We start from the raw sequence: 21,428 nt of genomic DNA on the forward strand, positions 1-21,428 counted from the left end.
ACAATTTTTTCGATGTCAATAAAGTCATTTGATGAGATAAATTGTCTTTTCAGTATTTCTAACAAAACTTTTTTTTTAAAAAAAGCAGTATGGTAAACTAGGTAAACTGTTAATTTTAATATTTTTTTATTAACTTTCACTTTGTAACAATTAAAAAAATATCATTTAGCCATTATTTTTACACATTCTATTAAATAGACTTTTATATCTTACAAAAATAACTTATTTTACTAAAAGAAATTTGTTGCTTCAAATACTGTTTATATTATTTGCGTTTTGCTCTCTATCTTCTTCTTCATCTTCTTCATCATCTACTTTCCAAATAATTCTAAAAATAAATTTTTTTAAATTTAATTAATTATTTAATAATTAATTAGTTTTTAATTACTAAATTTTAATTCAATTTTTGGTTTTAATTTCTAATTTTATTCTTTCTTTGACTTACTTTTTCTGACATTCTTGTTAGTATTTGTGCCATTTCAGGTCCAGTTTGTTGAACCATTTCGTACAAGTGCCCCTCCTTTTTCTCCAGTAACCTGAAGGGATGATCAATTTCCTAAAAACAAAAAAATATTAAATTATTTTTTCAATTATTTTTCTTTTATTTTTGAAAGTTAATAATATTGCAAGAATTATGTTGAGGACATTAACCTAAAAACACTATTATTATTCCTGTTTCAGAATGCGGAAAATCGGTAAATATCAACAGTCGATAAGTAAGATTTCCAATGGTAACTTACCGACACGGGACAAGTTAGATTTTTATTGTCCCTTTAATTTTCGTTTATAATAATACTTTCTATTTAAAATTAATTTTTCCGAAAAAAGTAACTTTTAAAATGTATTTACACTTACCATAATAGAACCAGCTTCCATGACAATGAATTTATCACAATCCATAACGGTATTAAGTCGATGAGCAATAATCAAAACGGTGCAATCCTTGAAACGTCTCCTAATAGTCTTTTGAATAAGATCATCAGTCTGTGGATCAACATTGGCTGTTGCTTCGTCCAAAACTAAAATTCTCGACTTTCTCACAATCGCCCTCGCCAAGCATAAAAGCTGCCTCTGTCCAACACTAAAATTTCCACCGCCATCAGCAACTCTCGCCTGCAAACCAGCCTCCATTTTTACAATTGTCTCCTTTAGTTCCACCTCAGTCAGCGCCCTCCAAAGATCCTCGTCCCTAAACTCATCAAACGGATCCAAATTCATTCGGAGACTCCCGGCAAAAAGCAGAGGCTCCTGTGGAATAATACTCAATTTCGAGCGTAAATCGTGAAGTCCCATTTTACTTGTCGCCAGTCCATCGATATAAATTTCACCCTCCAAGTGCGCCAATCGAAACAAAGAAGTGATTAGCGATGATTTCCCCGCACCAGTTCGGCCCACAATTCCCACCTTCTCCTTTGGATGAATTAGAAAATTGAGATTCTTCAGTACCGGATCTTTTTTTGGATTGTAACGCAATGAGACGTTACGGAATTCAATTTGTCCTTCTGCTGGCCAACCGTCTTGGATTTTATTTCCTGGACCACTTTCCAAGCATTTCTCCTCTTCGATCTTCGTGTACTCGACGATTCTTTCGACTGATGTCATTTGATTTTCCATGTCTGCCGTTTGCATGATGCCCCACTGCAACATTCCGGATAGGAGGATACATTGCGAGACGACGAGTCCGATATTTCCGGTGTTCTCCCCAAGATCGACCAGAAGAAATGAGTAGACAACAATGCCGACGTAAATGGCGCAGAGGAATTCGAGATAGTAGCCAAAAATTCTTGTGCATGAGAAGAAGATGTACCAGGATGATGAATGAAGATCTTGGTGATTGTCGAATTCCTTAGTGAGGATTCTTTCTGCACCGAATGCTCTGATTGTTGTTAGGCCATTCAGCGTTGCACTCAGATGATTGACAACTGGCGAACGAGCTGGAAGATAAAAAGAATCATTTTTCTTCCTTTTAGAAAAGGAAAATTGATCAGGATACCAAGAAAGGAAAGAAGCAATATCAAAAACATTCACTTACTTATTCCTTCTAGACGTTTGACACTACGACTCGTCTTGATGAAGATCTCCTTGAATACGTAGAAGATAAAGCCCATCACAATCGTTGGAATCAACAGCCATTGATTGACACTCGTTGTGATGATGATGACAGCCACCAGGAGCAGACCAATTGTCAGAACGTCCAGCATGCTGATTGGTAGCAGCCTATCCACTGCTCCAATGTCCTTTGAGAATCTACAACGAAAGGAAACAGTTTTCATCTCGCCAAACCTCAAAACACTTCAGAAGTTTAGTGGAATAGAGTTGATTAGGTAAAGAAAGTAAGGTTTTTTAATTTCCGTTTGTAATAACTTCGAAAATCTTTTCCCAGAACTAATCATGGGAACCAAAAATAACCCTAAGACCCAGAGGAAAAATGTTTAAAACTTAAAATAATTCACCAACCTGTTTAGAATCCGTCCGGAGGGGTTAGTATGAAAAAAGTGCATCGTTCCACGAATGATTCTCGAAAACATAGAAGCGTGTAGCCTCTGCGACGCCCTCATGCACATCTCATAGAACACAAATACCTGCACATAGACCATGATAATTGTCAGCAGAATCAAAATTCCGTAAATCTCTATATACCAATACCGATCGAACTCATCACTCCTATCACCGAGAATAACCGTCCGGTTCAATTTTTCCTCAACGTTCACCCAAATAGCCACGAAGAAATCGCCACCACTGGCTACCACTTGATTAAGAATACTAACGACGAACATCATGATCACAAAACACCAACTATTCACCGCCTTGAAATAGGAGAAGTAGACTTTTCCAGCAATACGACCAAAACTACGATGTTCTCCCAATTCCTCTGCCTCTTGCTCCTGGATCTGCCCTTCTGATGATTCGATGCGGGGGAGATCAGTAGTGGTCGTTTCCTCAGCTATTTGATCGTCTAGGTCACAAGTCGCCTGACGAACGTTCATAAGGTCCAGATCTTTATTCTGAAGTTCTTGAAAATTGCCGGAAGCTTCAATAGAACCGTTATTGAGGACAGTAATATTTGAGACGTTCTTCAGATACTGGAATTGGTGGGTTACCAAGATTCTCGTTGTACCACGAAGGTACTCACTGATGCACTGCTGGAAGATGAGTCTTCCAACTTTTGTATCCACTGCCGATAGGGGATCATCAAGGAGGTAGATATCGGCTTCTGAATAAACAGCTCGAGCTAGGTTGATTCTTGCTCTCTGTCCTCCGCTAAGCGTTATCCCTTTGAAATTGTAAAGAAAGGTTATTGCAATTTCTAATGATAAGATACCACTTCTGAATATAAAGGAAGTGATTTTAAGTTCATGATTCTTGTTAATAGGAAGGAATTACCACGAGATGTCAGTTAGGCATGTTACCTAACATCAGAGGGACGCTGGACCTACCGGGGAAGCCACTTCTATTGGGCCCCTACTTGTCTAATACAGGAGTTAAAAATTAAATCAATAATAACAATCGGACCCCGAAAACATTAAATGTATGACGTAGTATCCCTTTAAAAGAGGCGCCACCGTTGACGAATTAGTCAGTCCAGGAAACGCCTTCAAGTTAGTTAGTCCAGAAGCGACCACCGAATAAACTTCGCGTCTTCTTTGTATCAGTCCAGCAACCGCGACCAAGTTAACTAGTTGCGTACTGTCATCGAATTTATTCTTTGACTCCAGTCCAGAAAATTTTTTCGAGTCCTAGTCTTTTTTTGACGTCTTAGTCAAATTCATTTAAGGAGATAATTTCTACTACGAAGCACATTTCTATTTTTCTAAGGGCTGCATTACCTCGACATCAAATCAATAATTCGGCCACTCCTAGGCTGAGGGGTTTTTTTTATCTAATTTACATCGACACTTGGACTCCGGACCTTTCAGTTTGGTTGTCCCGAAAACAATTTTAGGGAAATATACTGCATTATCTGTTTCCGCTAGGAGGTTTCGTTTGTTGGGTCTACGACTCTAAGAATAATTTTAAAAGGTTAGCAACTAATAGTTTTAAAGTCCCCATTTAAATTCTCAATCAATTCTACAAACATCTAATGTTGTTTCATTGTGCCTGAAGACATCTGAATCTACTCTTTCTTTCTGATTCTAATTGTAAAGGATTGAAATAAAAACTTTAATAATTTAATTTCAATTAAACAGTTATATAATTTAGGATATGTTGGTTTCATTCTGAGACATAACAATACGAAGCACATCTCTGGGAAGTAAAAAATTTCAATGATTTTATCCCTTGGGTATAAAGTGATAATATCATCAACGAATCTATAATAAAATATTGGTTTAAAAGAAAGTTTTACATTACAAGAAGTTTGTAAATCATATATTACTATGTCAGCAAACAATCCAGAAATGGATGAACCTTTAGGGGTTCATCATTCACCATAAATTTGTCTATAATATTTATTATTGAATTTAAAAAAGTGTCTAAAATAAATTGCCAAGATTGAAGTAAATCGATCAAGGAGATGTTTGAACTATGCCAAATTTTTGAATAACGTTTAATGAGTGAATGACTCACGTGTTCAGAACCAACATTTGTAAACATAGAAACAACATCAAAACTAATTAAAATCTGATCATCAGGAATAGAAAAATATTGAATTAAGATTTTGTTTTGTCTTCAGAATCATCAGGTAATGTAAATAATTGTTTAGATAAAAAATATGTTGGTGAGCAAATGTAGTAAAAGCGACAGGTCTTAGAGGATTGTTATTTTTCTGAATTTAAGGGCAAACCGTAAAATTAATTCCAAAAGTATTATTAACATTTGAAATTAAAATGTAGATGTAAGCTTTCATATCTGAAATTTAAATTCGAAAATTAAAAATGTAAATTGAAAATAAAAATTTTAAATGCAAAATTCATTGACAAAAAAATTTACACCTCAGGAATGAATTGATTGGTGAAAAAAAAATAATTACTGACCTTTCTCGCCAATAATAGTTTGATCCTTATCGGGAAACATGGCAAGATCATGATCCAATTGACAAACGTTAATGACAGCCTCGTAACGTTTGCGATCCATTGGCCTACCGAATAGAATATTTTGCCTGATACTTGAGGCAAAAATCCATGCCTCCTGACTTACGTAGGCAATTTTTCCCGATACTCGTAATTTTCCCTCAGTGAGTGGCAATTCACGAAGAATTGCATGAAGAAGGCTAGATTTCCCTGAACCCACTTGACCAATAATGGCCGTTATTGAACCACTTGTTACATTCAAATTAATTTTACTCAAAGTATCTCTTTTGCATGCAAGAGACCACTTTGCTGACGCTCCTTCAATTTCAATAACATTTTTCTCATTAGTTGGCGTTTCATTTATTGGATTTTCCATTTCTGAGGAATTTAAAAAATTTTCTAGTCGATTTACAGCAGCCACAGCTTTTGCTATTCTTTGCACACCTGCAAAGCGTGGAAAAATAATTACAGTTTAACTCAATTTTAGTATTATTTCATTAATTATTACCCTAATTAATTAAGTACTTATTAATCTAATTAATTAAGTACTTATTAATATAATTAATTAATTAACTAATTAATCATTAATTTAATTAATAATTACTCTAATTAATTAAGTACTTATTAATCTAATCAATTAATTAATCATTCATTAATTTAATTAATTAATTACTAACTATGAAATAGTCACTTTCAAAATATTGAATGATTACATAATTACTAAATATTAACTAATTAACTACTAATTCTTATCTTTTTATAATACTATTCACTAACTAATTAACTGCTAATTTCTAACTGATTAACTACTAATTAGTATCTCCGTATCATAGTATTCACTAACTTATTAACTGCTAATTTATAACTAATTAACAACAAAGTAACATACAATTATTAATAAATAATTAACCTACATTTACTAACTAATTAATTACTAATTAGACAGTAATTCTTTTATAATTATTAACTACTTAACTACTAAATTTTTCACTAAATAACAAGAATAATTAAGTAATCAACTACTAATTTTTAACAAATTAACTGCTAATAAGCTTAAAATCATTTACTATTTAAATTTTTATTATTAACTAATTAACTACTAATTATCAACAAATTAGCATGTATTACAATTAACTAATTAACTGCTAATTAGCAAGTATTATAATTATAATAATTAGGCACTTAATTACTAATTAGCAACTAATTAAAAACTAAATAACTTATAATTACTAAAAAATGAATTACTAATTAGCTTATAATTACTAACTAATTAAATACTAATTAGCTTATAATTACTAATTAATTATCTACTAATAAGCTAACAATCATTGACTAATTAAATACTGAATATTAACTAAGTAACTTCTAATTATCAACAAATTACCATGTATCACTATTAACTCATTAAACTAATTAGCAAGTATTATAATTATAATGACTAGGCACCTAATTAATAATTAGCAACTAATTAAAAACTAAATAACATGTAATTAGCTTATAATTACTAACTAATTAACTACTAATTACTAACTAATAAACAACTAATTACTGACTAATTAACTACTAACTACTAATTAATTAACTAATAATTACAAACTAATTAACTACTAATTATCAACAAATTAGCGGCATGTATTACTATTAACTAATTAACTGCTAATTAGCAAGTATTATAATTATAATAATTAGGCACTTAATTACTAATTAGCAACTAATTAAAAACTAAATAACTTGTAATTAGCTTATAATTACTAACTAATTAACTACTAATTACTAACTAATTAACTACTAATTACTAACTAATTAACTACTAATTACTAAATAATAAACTACTAATTACTGACTAATTAACTACTAACTACTAATTAATTAACTAATAATTACAAACTAATTAACTACTAATTATCAACAAATTAGCGGCATGTATTACTATTAACTAATTAACTGCTAATTAGCAAGTATTATAATTATAATAATTAGGCACTTAATTACTAATTAGCAACTAATTAAAAACTAAATAACTTGTAATTAGCTTATAATTACTAACTAATTAACTACTAATTACTAACTAATTAACTACTAATTACTAACTAATTAACTACTAATTACTAACTAATTAACTACTAATTACTAACTAATAAACTACTAATTACTGACTAATTAACTACTAACCTACTAATTAATTAACTACTAATTACAAACAAATAAACTACTAATTACTAATTAACTACTAATTATCAACAAATTAGCGGCATGTATTACTATTAACTAATTAACTACTGATTAGCAAGTATTATAATTATTATAATTATGATGATTAACTACTTAATTACTAATTAGCAATCAATTAAATACTCACTAACTTATAATTTCTAACTAATTTATTACTAATTAGCTTATAATTACTAAGTAATTAACTACTACTTAAAAACAAAATAGAATATTACTTTTAACAAATTAACTACTTCTTTGCAGGTATTATAATAATTATAATTAATTACTAATTAACAAATAATTTTTCATATCATTTTTAACTAATTAATAAATAATTAGCCTATATTTATTGATTAACGAATGACTAATTAAATAGCAAATTAGTTAACTTTGCTAATAATTTTTCATTAATTAATGACTAATTTTTAACTAAATATTCACTTATTTGGAATTATTTAACTAATAATTAGCAAGCTAATTAACTGCTAATTAGAAACTAATTATCTACTAATTAGAAACTAATTAACTACTAATTAGAAAATAATTAACTACTATTTAGAAAATATTTAAGTATTAATTAGCAAGCTAATTAACTACTAACTAGAAACTACTTAACAGCTAATTAGCAACAAGTTAAATACTAATTAGAACTTACTTAACTAATAATTAGCAAGCTAATTAATTATTAATAGAAACTATTTAACTGATAATTAAATAGTAATTAACTACTAATTAGCATTTAGCAGTTAATAACTATTTATTAGCAAATAATTAACTACTATTTGGTAAACTAATTAACTACTAATTACTTAACTACTAATAAGCAAGCTATTATCTACTATTAGAAACTTTTTAACTGCTAATTAGATACTAATTTAGTATTAATTAGCATACTAATTAAATACTAATTAGCAAACTGATTAACTACTAATTAGGAATTACTAAACTACTAATTAGCAAGCTAAAAACTACTTATAGAAAGTACTTGACTTCTAATTAGAAACTAATTGACTACTAATTAATAACTAATTAACTACTAATTAGAAACTAATTAACTACTAATTATAAACTAATTAACTACTGATTGTCAATTAGTAGTTAATAACTACTAATTAGCAAATAATCCACTACTAGTTGTCAAACTAATTAACTATTAATTAGACATTAATTAACTACTAATTAGCAAGCTATTTACTACTATTAGAAACTACTTAACTTCTAATTAGAAACTAATTAACTATTAATCAACTACTAATTAATAACTAATTAACTACTAAGTAGAAACTAATTAGCAAGTTAATTAACTCTTTATTAGAAACTAGTTAACTTCTAATTAGCAACTAGTTAAGTACTATATAGCAAATAATTAACTACTAATTAGCAAATAATTAACTACTAATTTTTCACAATTGACTACTAATTTTTTGCTAATTAATAGTTAAATTTAATTTAAAATTTAAAAAAACGCAATTCTTACTGAATTGTAGGCAAATATTGACAGAATATCGCATATTGTTGTAGTACGATGTTATAATATAGACAGTGTGTGCAGATAAAGGATTTCCCATCAAGGCATAAGTTATAATTGTAACAAATAGACATACACGAGGGATGTATGAGTCGAAGGACATTTGTACGGCGTCGACAAATGAACATTTTCTAATTGCACTTATTTCCTTCCTGTCGCAGATAAGAAACAAAGAAAGAGAAAAAATTCATATTATTAAAGTAAAACTACAACACTATTTCTGATGAAATAATTATTACTATTGAAACAACTATATTTTAAAAAACCAGTCAAGCTGATCATTAATAATATTCATTCAATCATTTAATAGACGATTTATTTACTTTTACGAGAAATGAGAAAAAAATTTTTTTGCTTTATTTATTTTTTTTTTGCTTTTATATACTCATGTATCGAAGATAATTAATTAAATAAACCTTAAGAATACGATTAGTGAAATTTATTCAAATTTACATACTCAAACAATTTCCTTAATAAATCATTAGAAAATGAGAACAAAAATTTATACTATTATTAAATTACAATTAAAAATTATTAGAATTGAAAAAAAATTAAGAGACAATATAATAAATAATTATTAGCGTTCAGCAAAATAAAAAGTAATTAATTAACAATTAATCTATTTGAAATTAAATAATAATTACTATGAAATTATATAATAATTACTTTGTAATTATTAATGACTTTCTAATTAATTTAATAGAAAATTATTTCTAATTATTAGTTAAAAATTCATGAGGTGTTTATTACTACATAAATTCTTAGTAATTTTTCACTAATTAATTGCTTATTAAATTAAATAGTAAATAAATAATTACAAATGTATAGCTAGATAATTTGCTAATAATTAATTACTAACTAATTTCTTAATAATTATTTATTAAATAATTTGCGAATAATTGTTTATGTACCTACTAATTAATTTGTTGATAACATTTTATTAATCAATTTGTAGATAATTATTTACTAATTAATTGGTAGGTAATTATTTACTAATTAATTTTGGAATAATTATTAACTAATTAATGAACAATAAATTAACAATTAATTTGTAGATAATTATTTACTAATTAATGAACAATTAATTATCAATTAAGTTGTAGATAATTATTTAATAATTAATGAACAATTAATTTATAGATAATTATTTACTAATTAATGAACAATTAATTTATAGATAATTATTTACTAATTAATGAACAATTAATTAACAATTTATTTGTGAATAATTAATTAAAAATTTAATTTATAAATAATTAATTACTAGTTATTTTGTAAATAATTAATTACCAATTATTTTGTAAATAATTAATATTATACAATTTATTTTGTAAATAATTAATTATACAAATTATTTTGTAAATAATTAATTATTAATAAATTTGTTTATTAATTACTAATTAATTACAAATGAAGTTGTAAATAATTGATTACTTTTTGAATTAAATTGTAAAAAATAATTACTAATAATTAATTTGTGAGTAATAACTTAGCTATTAACTAAATACTGATATTATTTAATTAACAATTAACTTTTAAGAATGTTTTGATATTTAAATATTTTTTCAGTTTATTTTAAGGGCATTTGAAACTTGATGACGTCACACATGCTTTGCACAAACTGAAACGTCATCAAGGTTCAAATGCCCTTAATGAAATCAGTTTAAAATTGTTATTTTAATAACGACGAATAATAATTTATATAAAAAGAGAGACTTACGCCCTTATTTGATCCACAAGATATGAAAAAGGTTTTTCCCAGGCATACATTTTTATTACTTGTACTCCACTAATTATTTCATTCATTAATCGAAGCCTATCGTCAGTCTTAAATGAGGATTTTATTGTTATCTTAGGAACATGTAATCCAATAAAAACTGCAAAAATAATACAAGAAAATTAATGAATTATACTAATTAATAAATTTGATATTTATTAAATATTAATAATTAATTAATTAATTCATAATTAATGAATAAATACCAATTTATTAACAAATGAAGTACTAATTAATAAATGAATATTTTTAATATTAATTAACAATTAATTAACTAGTTAATTTAGAATTACTTAGAAATATTTATTAATTTTAATTTTTTAAATAAATAATTTAGTTTGAATTTTATTTTTTTATTAATTATAAATACCTAAAAGTGGAATTAGAAGAAATAATATTAAAATTCCATAAATTGCAGCGGATTGCACTTCAATGTACATAATGTATGCAACAATAATTGCTTGAATTGGAGATATCCAAAAATAATGTAAATCATTTAAAGCATAATCCAAACTATGAACGTCATTACTTAATAAATTAATAATCTGTAATTAAAAACAAATTTTTAATTAACATTATTTTTTAATTATAACTTTTATTTTTTTATTTGTTTTTTATTATTTATATTATTATTCATAATATTATTATGATTATTATATTTTTTACTTTTATTATTTTTATTTATTTTTATTATTAATCATAATAGACATTATTTGTTTATAACTACAAAAAAAATAAGAAAAAAAAATTGTCTAAATAGAAGAATTTATTATTATTATTATTATTATTATTATTATTATAAATAGTTTTTTTATATTTGAAAAAAAGGTTTTCTACTCACTTGACCAACAGTTGTTTCCTCGTCAATGGTACATTTGGTTAATTTTAAAATTTTTCTATAAACCAATGTACAACAACCAACGCGAATTTTCATTCCCATGTGAGTCATTCCGTGTAGAGCGAGATTAAAGATAATGCAATGAATAATTAAACATAAAACAAGTCCTGCCGCCCAATAAAAAACTTCAGGATTCGTGAATGCATCGCCAGTGTGGAAAAATGTTAATAATTTCGCTAGAAATACAGGCTGACATATTCTAAAATTAATTAAACAAAAAAAATAAATTAAAAAATAAATTAAAAAATAAATTATAAAAAATAAACTAAAAAATAAAAATAATTTAATAAATAAATTGGAAAATAAATATAAATTAATAAATAGATTGAAAAATAAAAATGAATTATAATAAATAAATTTATAAATAAATTGAAAAATAAAAATAAAAAAAAATTAATAAATAAATTGAAAAATAAAAATAAATTAGTAAATAAATTAGAAAACAAATATAAATTAATAAATAAATTATAGAAAATAAACTAAAAAATAAAAATAATTTAATAAATAAATTGAAAAACAAATATAAATTAATAAATAAATTAAAAAATAAAAATAAATTAGTAAATAAATTAGAAAACAAATATAAATTAATAAATAAATTGAAAAATAAAACAAATTAATAAATAAATTAAAAAATAAAAATAAATTAGTAAATAAATAAAGAAACGAAAACAAATAAAAATTAGTTTGAAAAATAAAAATGAATTTTGGAAAATTAAAATAGAAGTTGAAAAATCAAAAGTAAAATTAAAAAGTAAACGAAAATATAAATTGAAAAAAAAGATTCCTTGCAATTATTTAAATAATTAAAATAAAATTTTTTTTTTGCAAACCTGACGACAAGTTCGGTGAAAGCTTGAAAGCAACCGATGAATAATATTCTCATTCCAAAACATCGAGCCAATACTTTAATTAAATTTGGTTTTGTTTTTCCATTTTTCTCACACTTACTCTCCTCGTCCTTCCATATTTTCAATAATTTATCACCCAATCGATGACTAGAATGCTCCTTAAGAGGTGAATAAAGATCCGTTACCTCCAATTCCTTCTTATTTCCCAGAAAAAAAATTTTGTACAACCATCTAAATAGTAAAATAGTAAAAAAAAATTATTTTTTCCATTAAAAAATCAAACGAACGTCTAGATTGAGAGAAGCGCTCCCCCACTTTTTTAAAGAATTGGGCTGGGACTTGAGGAGAAGGGGAAAGCGTTCACAGCGGTGGGGCGACGCTTCACCATGGCTCGTACTCACTAAATTGTTTACTTTTCCATTTTTGGCCTTAATTATTGTAAAAAAAATTAATAAAAATTATTTTTTACACTTTTTCTACTTTCGTATTCACTTATTCACTTTTCGATTATGGCTTTTAAATATTTGTAACCAAAGAAAATTAATTATATTTTACACTTTTTCTACTTTCGTATTCACTTATTCACTTTTCGATTATGGCTTTTAAATATTTGTAACAAAAAAAAATTAATAATTATTTTTATTACACTTTTTTTACTTCCGTAGTCGCACTTATTATTCACTTTTCCATTTCTGCTTTTAATAAAATTATTGTTAAATAAAAATTAATAACAATTATTTTTTACTTACGTAAAGCTGAGAACTGAAAAAATATTTGCATTTTCTCTTGGATGTTTAACTTCTTTTTTCTCATTTTTATCCATTTCTAGAAAAAAAAGATTCACATCACTATCACTAAATTCTGAAATAATATTTATTTCATTAATTAGACATTTTTAAAAAATACTTTCTTAGAAGTAGGTTTTATTTAAAAAATAGATTTTTTAAGAATCAAATTTTTTTAAAACATTTTTTCAAAATATATTTTTTAAAATACTTTTTTCAAAATACTTTTTCAAAAATACGTTTTTAAAAATACATTCTTTGAAATACTTTTTTAAAAACTCTTTTTTATAAAAATATAAATAGATTAGATTTAGATTTTGTGAAATAAATAAAAATACTTTTCTAAAAATACTTCTTTTAAAAATACTTCTTCAAAATCTCTTTTTTAAAAATACTTTTTGAAAAACTTTTTTTTTAAAATACTTCTTGAAAATCTCTTTTTTAAAAATACTTTTTGAAAAACTCTTTTTTAAAAATACTTTTCTAAAAATACTTTTCTAAAAATACTTTTTAAAAAAAGATTTTTTTTTTTGGTTGAAAAAACAGTTTGTTTAAAATAAAAATTTTCTTTATTGAAAAATAGAATGAAGATGAACACACTATATCAACAACTCAAGCGAAAACTAAACATTCAAGTGATCAAATTGCATCTGTGATATAAGATCAATTGAAAATTACATGAATAAATTTTTTTCATCGCATGGAATTTTATTTCTTTAAATTATTAATGAGATTCACGTTTTATAAATAATTTATCAATCGATCAATTTTCGAAAAAAAATAGGAAGGGGAATATAATTGTTTTGATTTTTTCAATTTTCTCGTTAGAAAGAAATTTTGCTTTATTGAGTTTAATTAGAAAAAAAAACAAAATACATTTGAAAAAATAAATTAAATTAAAAATGATAAAATAAATTGAAAGTAATAAAATAAATTTGAAAATATAATAAATTAAAAATGATAAAATATAAATTTGAAAAAATAAATTAAAAATAATAAAATAAATTTGAAAAAATAAATTAAAAAATAAATGCATGAAATAAATTATACTAAAAAATAATTATAAAAAACAAGAATAATTATAAACAATAATAGTAATAATAAGATAAAATAATAATAATGAAAATAATAATAAAAATTACACTAATAATAAGAAAAAAAATAAAAAAAATACTTAAAGTAACAATGACAATATTAATTTAAAAACAGTAATAATAAAAAAATATTAAATTTTATTTATTTAATAAAATATATAAAATAAATAATAATAATAATAAATAATGAAAAGAGTAAAATATAAATAGTAATAAATTTTTTTGTTTTTAATTTTTTTTTAATTTGATAAATATTATTATTATATTATAACTAAATTACAATAATAATGAAAAAATACTAAAAGTAACAATATTAATAATTATTCAAAAATAGTAATAATTTTTTCTTATTTATTTAATAAAATATACGATAAACAATATTAATAAAAAATTATTTATTTATTTACAGTTAATTACTTAAGCATTAAATTAATTTAGTTAATAAAAAAATAAAGAAGCTTTCTCCACGAGGAAACAAAAAAAAAATAAACAAATAAAGAGTTCAATATTACTATTAAAAAATAATAAAAAAATAATAAAAAAATAATAAAAATAAATAAAAAAATAGAAAAATAATAAAGAAATAATAAAAAAAATTAAAATAAAATTAATAGTTTAAATAATTATTTTATAAAAAAAACTAACGAAATGATGATGAAAATAAACAATTAATTTCGTAGACATTGCAAAAATGGTCTGATTATTTTCTAAAGTCTTACCAAGACGAAGTGTAGACAAGGAATAAAATCCACTAATTATATCATCGCGATTTGAATAAATTTATTGTATTTTTTTGCTTCCTAGGAAAAAGAAAAACCAGTTTATTGAAATGAGACGCTTTTATATTAATATTATTATTATCATCATATATGTCGCTTGTCTTGTGGAGAAGGGAAGATCCGCTAAGAATGTAGATCAAGAATTTCCCTTTCATTGTATATATTTAAATTTTAAATACATACATACATATACGTAGCTATTGGCGCAAAATCCGATTTAATTCAATAATAATAATTAATTCTTTTTTTTAAAATATTATCTTCAGTTTACCTTGAATTTAAAATTTTTCAAATATAAAATTAAAATTTTGTGTGTAATTTTAGTTTTTAGAGAAAAATATTTTTTTACAAAAATAATTATATTATTATAAACTTATAAATTTACTATTTAAATATATTTATTTATTATGTATTTGTAATTATTATAACATATGAAAATTATATTTTTTTATAATTTATAATTCGGTATATATTACAATTATTATATTTAAAATTTTGTTTCAGTTTTAAAGCAGAAAAACATTTTGATTTATACATATTTTTTTCCCTTCAATTTTCAATGTAGGGTAAATAAGAAATACTAATTATTAATAATAATAAATATTTAATTCAAATTTTAAAACATTTTACAAATATTAATTGTTAATTGACAAAATTTTAATTTACGTCACATTACAAAAATTAAAGGAAGGAAAAAATTTATAAAAAATTAATTAAATTTGTAGAAAATTAATTTTCTATAATTTTTATCAATTTTGATAATCTATCGTCTATTTTTTTATCTCTTTTCAAAGAATGAAAAATTAAAATGTTATAAATTAAAGTTCAAAAAAATGAATTAACTTTATAAACAATGAATTATGAAAAATTAATTAAGTTAAAAACAAATTTAATATCGCAACGAAAGTATTAAATTTCGTGCTTAAAAATGAAAATACATTGACTTGGAAAATTTCAAATCAAATAGAATTAATAGTACAGTTAATAATTTTAAAAACGACGATACAGAAAATGATATTGTTAGTAAATTAAAAAAATATTCAAACCACACTTCCTGAACAGTAGCATCATAACCAATTGCATCCAAATTTCTCCTCAACATTTCTTCACGTTCTCTGGCTAATCTATTGACAAAAATTGTAAAATTTTCCCCCGCTTCTTTGATTAATTTAAAATTTCTTTTCTCAAATTTTTCATTAGCAGATAAACCCAATTGTTGACGAAATCTCTCATTACCAAATTCGGATATTAATTTTATATCGTCATTAGTACGAATTAGTGCAAAGTAGACAATTTTACCACTAGGGAAATAGTGGAATTTCAGTAGATCGTCTGAATTTCGTAATTGTTGGACTTTAATAAAATCAAATGGTCTACCAGTACAATAGGTTTTGAAGAATCCTTGGGAAATTTCCACAGATTCGTTATTTAGTGTTTCAATGAATTTGTCACCGAATAATTTTTCTATTACATATTTTTCATAGTGGAAATAATTTTTTGCGATTAATTCATTTTGTTGGTGAAATAAACCGTTTAGATTTGGAAGAAATTCGGTGGTGGTTGTATTATTAGGAGATGGTGGCAATTTGTTGATTTTTCTTGTAACCAAATTGAGGAATATTCGACTAATTTTTCCGTTATTTAGAATTGGGGAAATTTTTTTTATGTTTTGGGTTCTAAGATCCATCAGCAAATTGCTAATGTTTCGGATTTTAAAGTCCAGCAGCAATTTGATGATGTTTATGTTGTTCAGGTCCAGCAGTAATTCGCTAATGTTTCCGTTGTTTAAGTTCTGCAACAATCCGCTAATGTTTCGGTTGTTAAAATCCAACAGCAAATTGCTAATGTTTCCGTTGTTAAGATCCAGCAGCAAATAGCTAATGTTTTCGTTGTTTAAGTTCTGCAACAATCCGCTAATGTTTTGGTTCTTAAACTTCAGCAGGAACTCACTAATGTTTAGGTTATTGAAATTCAACAGCAAATTGCTAATGTTTCCGTTATTAAGGTCCAGCAGCAATTTGATAATGTTTCTGTTGTTTAGGTCCAGCAATAATTCGCTAATGTTTCTGTTGTTTGAGTTCTGCAATAACCCGCTAATGCTTCGGTTGATAAAATCCAACAGCAAATTGCTAATGTTTTCGTTATTAAGATCTAACAGCAGATTGTTAATGTTTTCTGTATTTAGATTTAGCAACAATTCTATAATGTTTCCGTTGTTAAACTCCAGTAGCAGATTGATAACTTTTTCTGTATTTAGGTTCAGTAATAATCCGCTAATGTTTCCACTGCTTAGAATCAGCAGCAGTTCGCTGATGTTTCCGTTGTTTAGATCCAGAAGCAAATTGCTAATGTTTCCGTTGTTAAGATCCAGCAGCAGATTGCTAACGTTTTGTGTATTTAGATTGAGTATTAATCCGCTAATGTTTCCACTGCTTAGAATCAGCAGCAGTTCGCCAATGTTTCTTTTGTTAAGATCCAACAGCAAATTGGTAACGTTTCCGTTATTAAGGTCCAGCAGCAGATTGTTAATATTTTCTGTATTTAGGTTCAGAATTAATTCGCTAATATTTCCACTGCTTAGAATTAGCAGCAGTTCGCTAATGTTTCGATTGTTAAGATCCAGCAGTAACTCACTAATGTTCCCGTCATTAAGATCCAGCAGCAAATTGCTAATGTTTCCATTGTTAAGATCAAGCAGCAAATTGCTAACGTTTCCGTTGATAAGATCCAACAGTAATCTATTAACATTTCCATTGTCAACATCCTGCAGCATTTCGCTAACATTTCCCTTAGTAAAACCCAAAAATTCTTCACTGCCTCCATTGTACAAAAAACTCCACAATTCATAACTTCTCCAATTATCAAGACTCGCCAACAATTCACCTCTTTTTCTACCATCACAACTAAAAGTCCCAGGATTATTCTTGTACCTAGTGACCTCATCATCTATTTTTATGCCATTTGTCAGTAAACACCGTCTCCCAATTAAATTCCTAGCAATTTCTGTACGACTTTGATGAAACGCCATTCCCAATTGATGTTGATAAAGTAAATTTTTTTCCTCAACTATTATTCTTTGACTATCGGTTTCTTCGTTCAAATAGAAGAACAATTGTTCCAGTGCTTTTCTAACATGTTCTGCATTTGTGACAATATCTGCTGTCGTTTCATTTACAAGTTTCTCTCTATTATTCCAGACGTAGTAAATTAATGCTGGCAGGGTGAATATTCGAATAAATTCAATGTCAATTTTGTTTGCATTCAACAGTTGTTTCATTGCGAAAGCCAAATGTAAATATTCATGGAAAATTTTTGATGAACCAGTTGAAGTGAGGAATTTATTCATTTCCGGATGTGATGAACTCGAGAGGAGAAATATTGCTCCCGCTTGGGAGTAAAGAAATTCCATGGATGTTAAGTTTACTGATGCTTCTGGTAATGATGTTGTTGTTGCTTCCACTGACGACGTTAATTCTGCTTTTGATAATGATTCTGCTAATTTTGCTGTAAATTCTTCTGCTTCTGTTACTGATGATGGTTCGACCACTGCTGCTTCTACTGATGATGCTAATTTTGCGTTTGACAATGATTCTGCTAATGCTGCTGTAAATGCTTCTGATACTAATGATGGTTCGACAACTGCTGCTTCTACTGATGATGCTAATTCTGTTGTTGCTTCTGATAATGATTTTACTAATGTTGCTATAACTGGTTCTGATGATTCTGCTAATTCTGCTGTAAATGCTTCTGCTTCAGTTACTGATGATGATTCTGCCACTGCTGCTTCTACTGATGATGCCAATTTTGTTGTTACTCCTTTTGCTGCTTCTGTTAATGATTCTGCTAACGCTACTGCTTCTGTTACTAATAATGATTCTGCTAACGCTGCTTTTGCTTTTGCCTTTCCTCCTGCTGATGGCGATTCTAAATTTTGTACCGGTTGGGGAAACATTGGCAGAATATAGTCATTAAATACTCGTTCAAAAACCAAACCAGGTAATGTTTGATTTAATTCTTCCCTAATTTTGTCCAGTAATTTTCCAACATCTCCCACTTTTGAATTACGAATTACCTTAATGATAAATCCGTAAATATTCGTTTCGTCATTGAAAACAATGGAAATGATGATTCTTCTAAATAATTCATTGACAAATATTGCATTTGGATTTTCCTTTTCTTCATCACTGTAAATATCACTTTCTCTAATTGCTTCCTTTATTAAAATTCTCTTCCTTTCTTGAATTCCAATTGGTGGTGTATCATCCTCAATGTAACGATAAATTCCATTTGCAACCGCTAACAATTGACATTTCTCCTCTTCATCTATAAACGATTTTGAAAATAGAAAATCACTCAATGTGTTCATGTAATTAAACATTGACACTAAATGAACCGTCTCTTGAATTGTTATGCCAGCAAAAACATCCATTTTTCAATTTTAATTTCTAATTCTTGTAATGAATCCTCTTCGATACTGAAAGTTTTGAAAACAATAAGTTATTGATAAAAATAATACTGATAAAATATTAATTAAATTAAACAGTTGGAAAGTTGAGCTGTAAGCTTGCTGCAAGCTTCTTACAGATCATCGTGATAAATTAAAAAAATTTTTAAACAGTTTAAACATTTGTAAATATTTAATAAAAAATACAAAACTCACAAGTGTTTGTTGTACTTCTCCTTTTTCTTTTTATTCCAAAAAAATATTTTCATACTATGTCAAACACTGATGAATATATAATTGTTAATATATATTAACAATAATAAAATTTTGAAATTGCTATTTTTTAAATTCCTTTCTATTGTTTTCCTTTTATTTCTATTGCGTTTTCCTTTTATTTCTTTTATTTTCATTCATTTCTATAATTTTTATTAATTTTTAGAAATTTAAAAAAATTTTTATAAACAATAATTATTATTTAATGCGCAAAAAATTTTTGACCGTTATATAAAAATATTGTGCAACACGTTTTCAGTTCGACAAAGACTAAAGAAATAATTTCTCCGGACCATGAATACATAAAGGTATATTTAGATAAAAAAAGGAAAGAAATTCTAAGTTGTCTATGTAATAAAAAATTTAATAGCTGCCCTGATGATAAAATGTAACTTTTTTTATTATCACCATTTCAGAGTACACACTGGTTTCTTTTCTTCGAAATGATAGTAAATTTTCAATTCATGCAGGTTCTGTGGTTATGTATTTTTTTAAAAAAAATTTATCACTTATAAAGAATATTTTTATTTTAATTAATTAATTATTATTATTACAGTTTATAACAAAAAAAAAATATAAATTATTATTAACAGCAAAAAAATTTTTTTAATTTTAAAACATAAATTATATTAGAAATGAAAATGTTAATCTTACAATTTACTACAATATTTATTAATTAGTAATATTAGTAATATTAGTAATATTAGTAATATTTTTTTAATTTATTACAATTTTCATAGTTTATTACAATTAATTACAAATAATTTTCCAATTTATTGCAATTGGATACTTTTATTTGTTTATAGTATTTATTATAATTTTTATTATTAATGACAATTAATAGTTGAAATTATTACAATTAATAGTTTAAATTATTACAATTATAATAGTTTAAATTATTACAATTAATGGTTTCAATTTCTCTAATTTATTATAATTGATAACAATTAATTTTTTTGTTGATTACATTTAATAACAAATCATTTTCTGTTTCAATTAATTTTTTAATTTATTATAATTACTTTTATTTTTTTAATATATTAGAATTAATTAGGCACCCTTTGTTTTATAATTTTTTACATTTTTTATAATTTTTTATAATTAATTACAATTAATTACAATCAATTCTCTAAATAATTAGGTACATGAAATACAAAACTAATTTTCTAATTTATTACAATTTTTATTACTAATGGCAATTAATTGTTTAAATTATTATAATTGAGAGCAAATATTTTCTTATTTACCATGAGTAATAATAATTAATTTTTTAATATATTACATTCTTTAAATAAATTATACATAATTATTTGATTTATATTACAAAGTTTCATTTTTAGAAATAGATCACGATAAGAATCGATTAAATTTATCTTAAAAGTCTGTTCACTAAAAGTTTGCACTGATAAGAATGACGACTGGAGATTTTAAGCCAAAATTAGGAGTTACAGTTGGCTAACTATCGACCCGAATATCTGAAGTGTGAGAGTAGTTGTGGCTTCTGAGATACCTGCACATTAGTACAAAATTCATGAATGTTCGAATTCCATCAAGATCAGTTGATTTAGTAAACTTTTTAAATTTGTTGTGATAATAGCTTTCAAGGTGCTAGAGTCTGTGTTTGGAGTTTTATCTTCAGGAAGATTAAAAAAAACTATATTACACTTTCTTTCCGACCTACTGACGACGCTAATTCTGCTGTTTCTGCTTTTGATAATGATTCTGTAAATGCTCCTTTTTCTGATGATATTCCTGATAATGATTCTGCTAATGCTG

The 21,428-nt window shown here is 25.4% G+C and overlaps 2 protein-coding genes across 5 annotated transcripts; both read right to left on the reverse strand.

Moving 5' to 3' along the window:
* Positions 1–109: 109 nt before the first annotated feature.
* Positions 110–15,162, reverse strand: LOC122503569 (probable multidrug resistance-associated protein lethal(2)03659). Of its 4 annotated transcripts, none has more exons than XM_043614156.1 (13): positions 14,876–15,162; positions 13,027–13,102; positions 12,260–12,508; positions 11,370–11,625; positions 10,899–11,073; positions 10,472–10,628; positions 8,701–8,903; positions 4,974–5,453; positions 2,458–3,274; positions 2,033–2,247; positions 856–1,934; positions 446–556; positions 110–328 (listed from the first exon to the last, which is right to left on the reverse strand). In XM_043614156.1, the coding sequence occupies exons 2-13, from the start codon at positions 13,098–13,100 to the stop codon at positions 308–310; spliced, it is 3,837 nt and encodes a 1,278-aa protein (XP_043470091.1). In that variant the 5' UTR covers positions 13,101–13,102; positions 14,876–15,162; the 3' UTR covers positions 110–307. The 4 variants fall into 4 exon arrangements, with proteins under 4 accessions (XP_043470091.1, XP_043470092.1, XP_043470090.1 ...); XM_043614157.1 differs by lacking the exon at positions 14,876–15,162 and adding an exon at positions 13,663–13,690; XM_043614155.1 differs by lacking the exon at positions 14,876–15,162 and adding an exon at positions 13,570–13,666 and having other exon boundaries at positions 13,027–13,138.
* A 672-nt stretch (positions 15,163–15,834) lies between these two features.
* LOC122503589 (putative uncharacterized protein DDB_G0277255) lies at positions 15,835–19,671 on the reverse strand. The gene is made up of 2 exons (XM_043614183.1): positions 19,596–19,671; positions 15,835–19,409 (listed from the first exon to the last, which is right to left on the reverse strand). Exon 2 carries the CDS (start codon positions 19,362–19,364, stop codon positions 15,858–15,860), a length of 3,507 nt encoding a protein of 1,168 aa, XP_043470118.1. The 5' UTR covers positions 19,365–19,409; positions 19,596–19,671; the 3' UTR covers positions 15,835–15,857.
* Between the last annotated feature and the right edge of the window lie 1,757 nt (positions 19,672–21,428).

The sequence above is a fragment of the Leptopilina heterotoma genome, unplaced genomic scaffold (genome assembly GCF_015476425.1).
Source record: "Leptopilina heterotoma isolate Lh14 unplaced genomic scaffold, ASM1547642v1 Lhet_264, whole genome shotgun sequence".
Classification (NCBI taxonomy): Eukaryota; Metazoa; Arthropoda; class Insecta; order Hymenoptera; family Figitidae; genus Leptopilina; species Leptopilina heterotoma.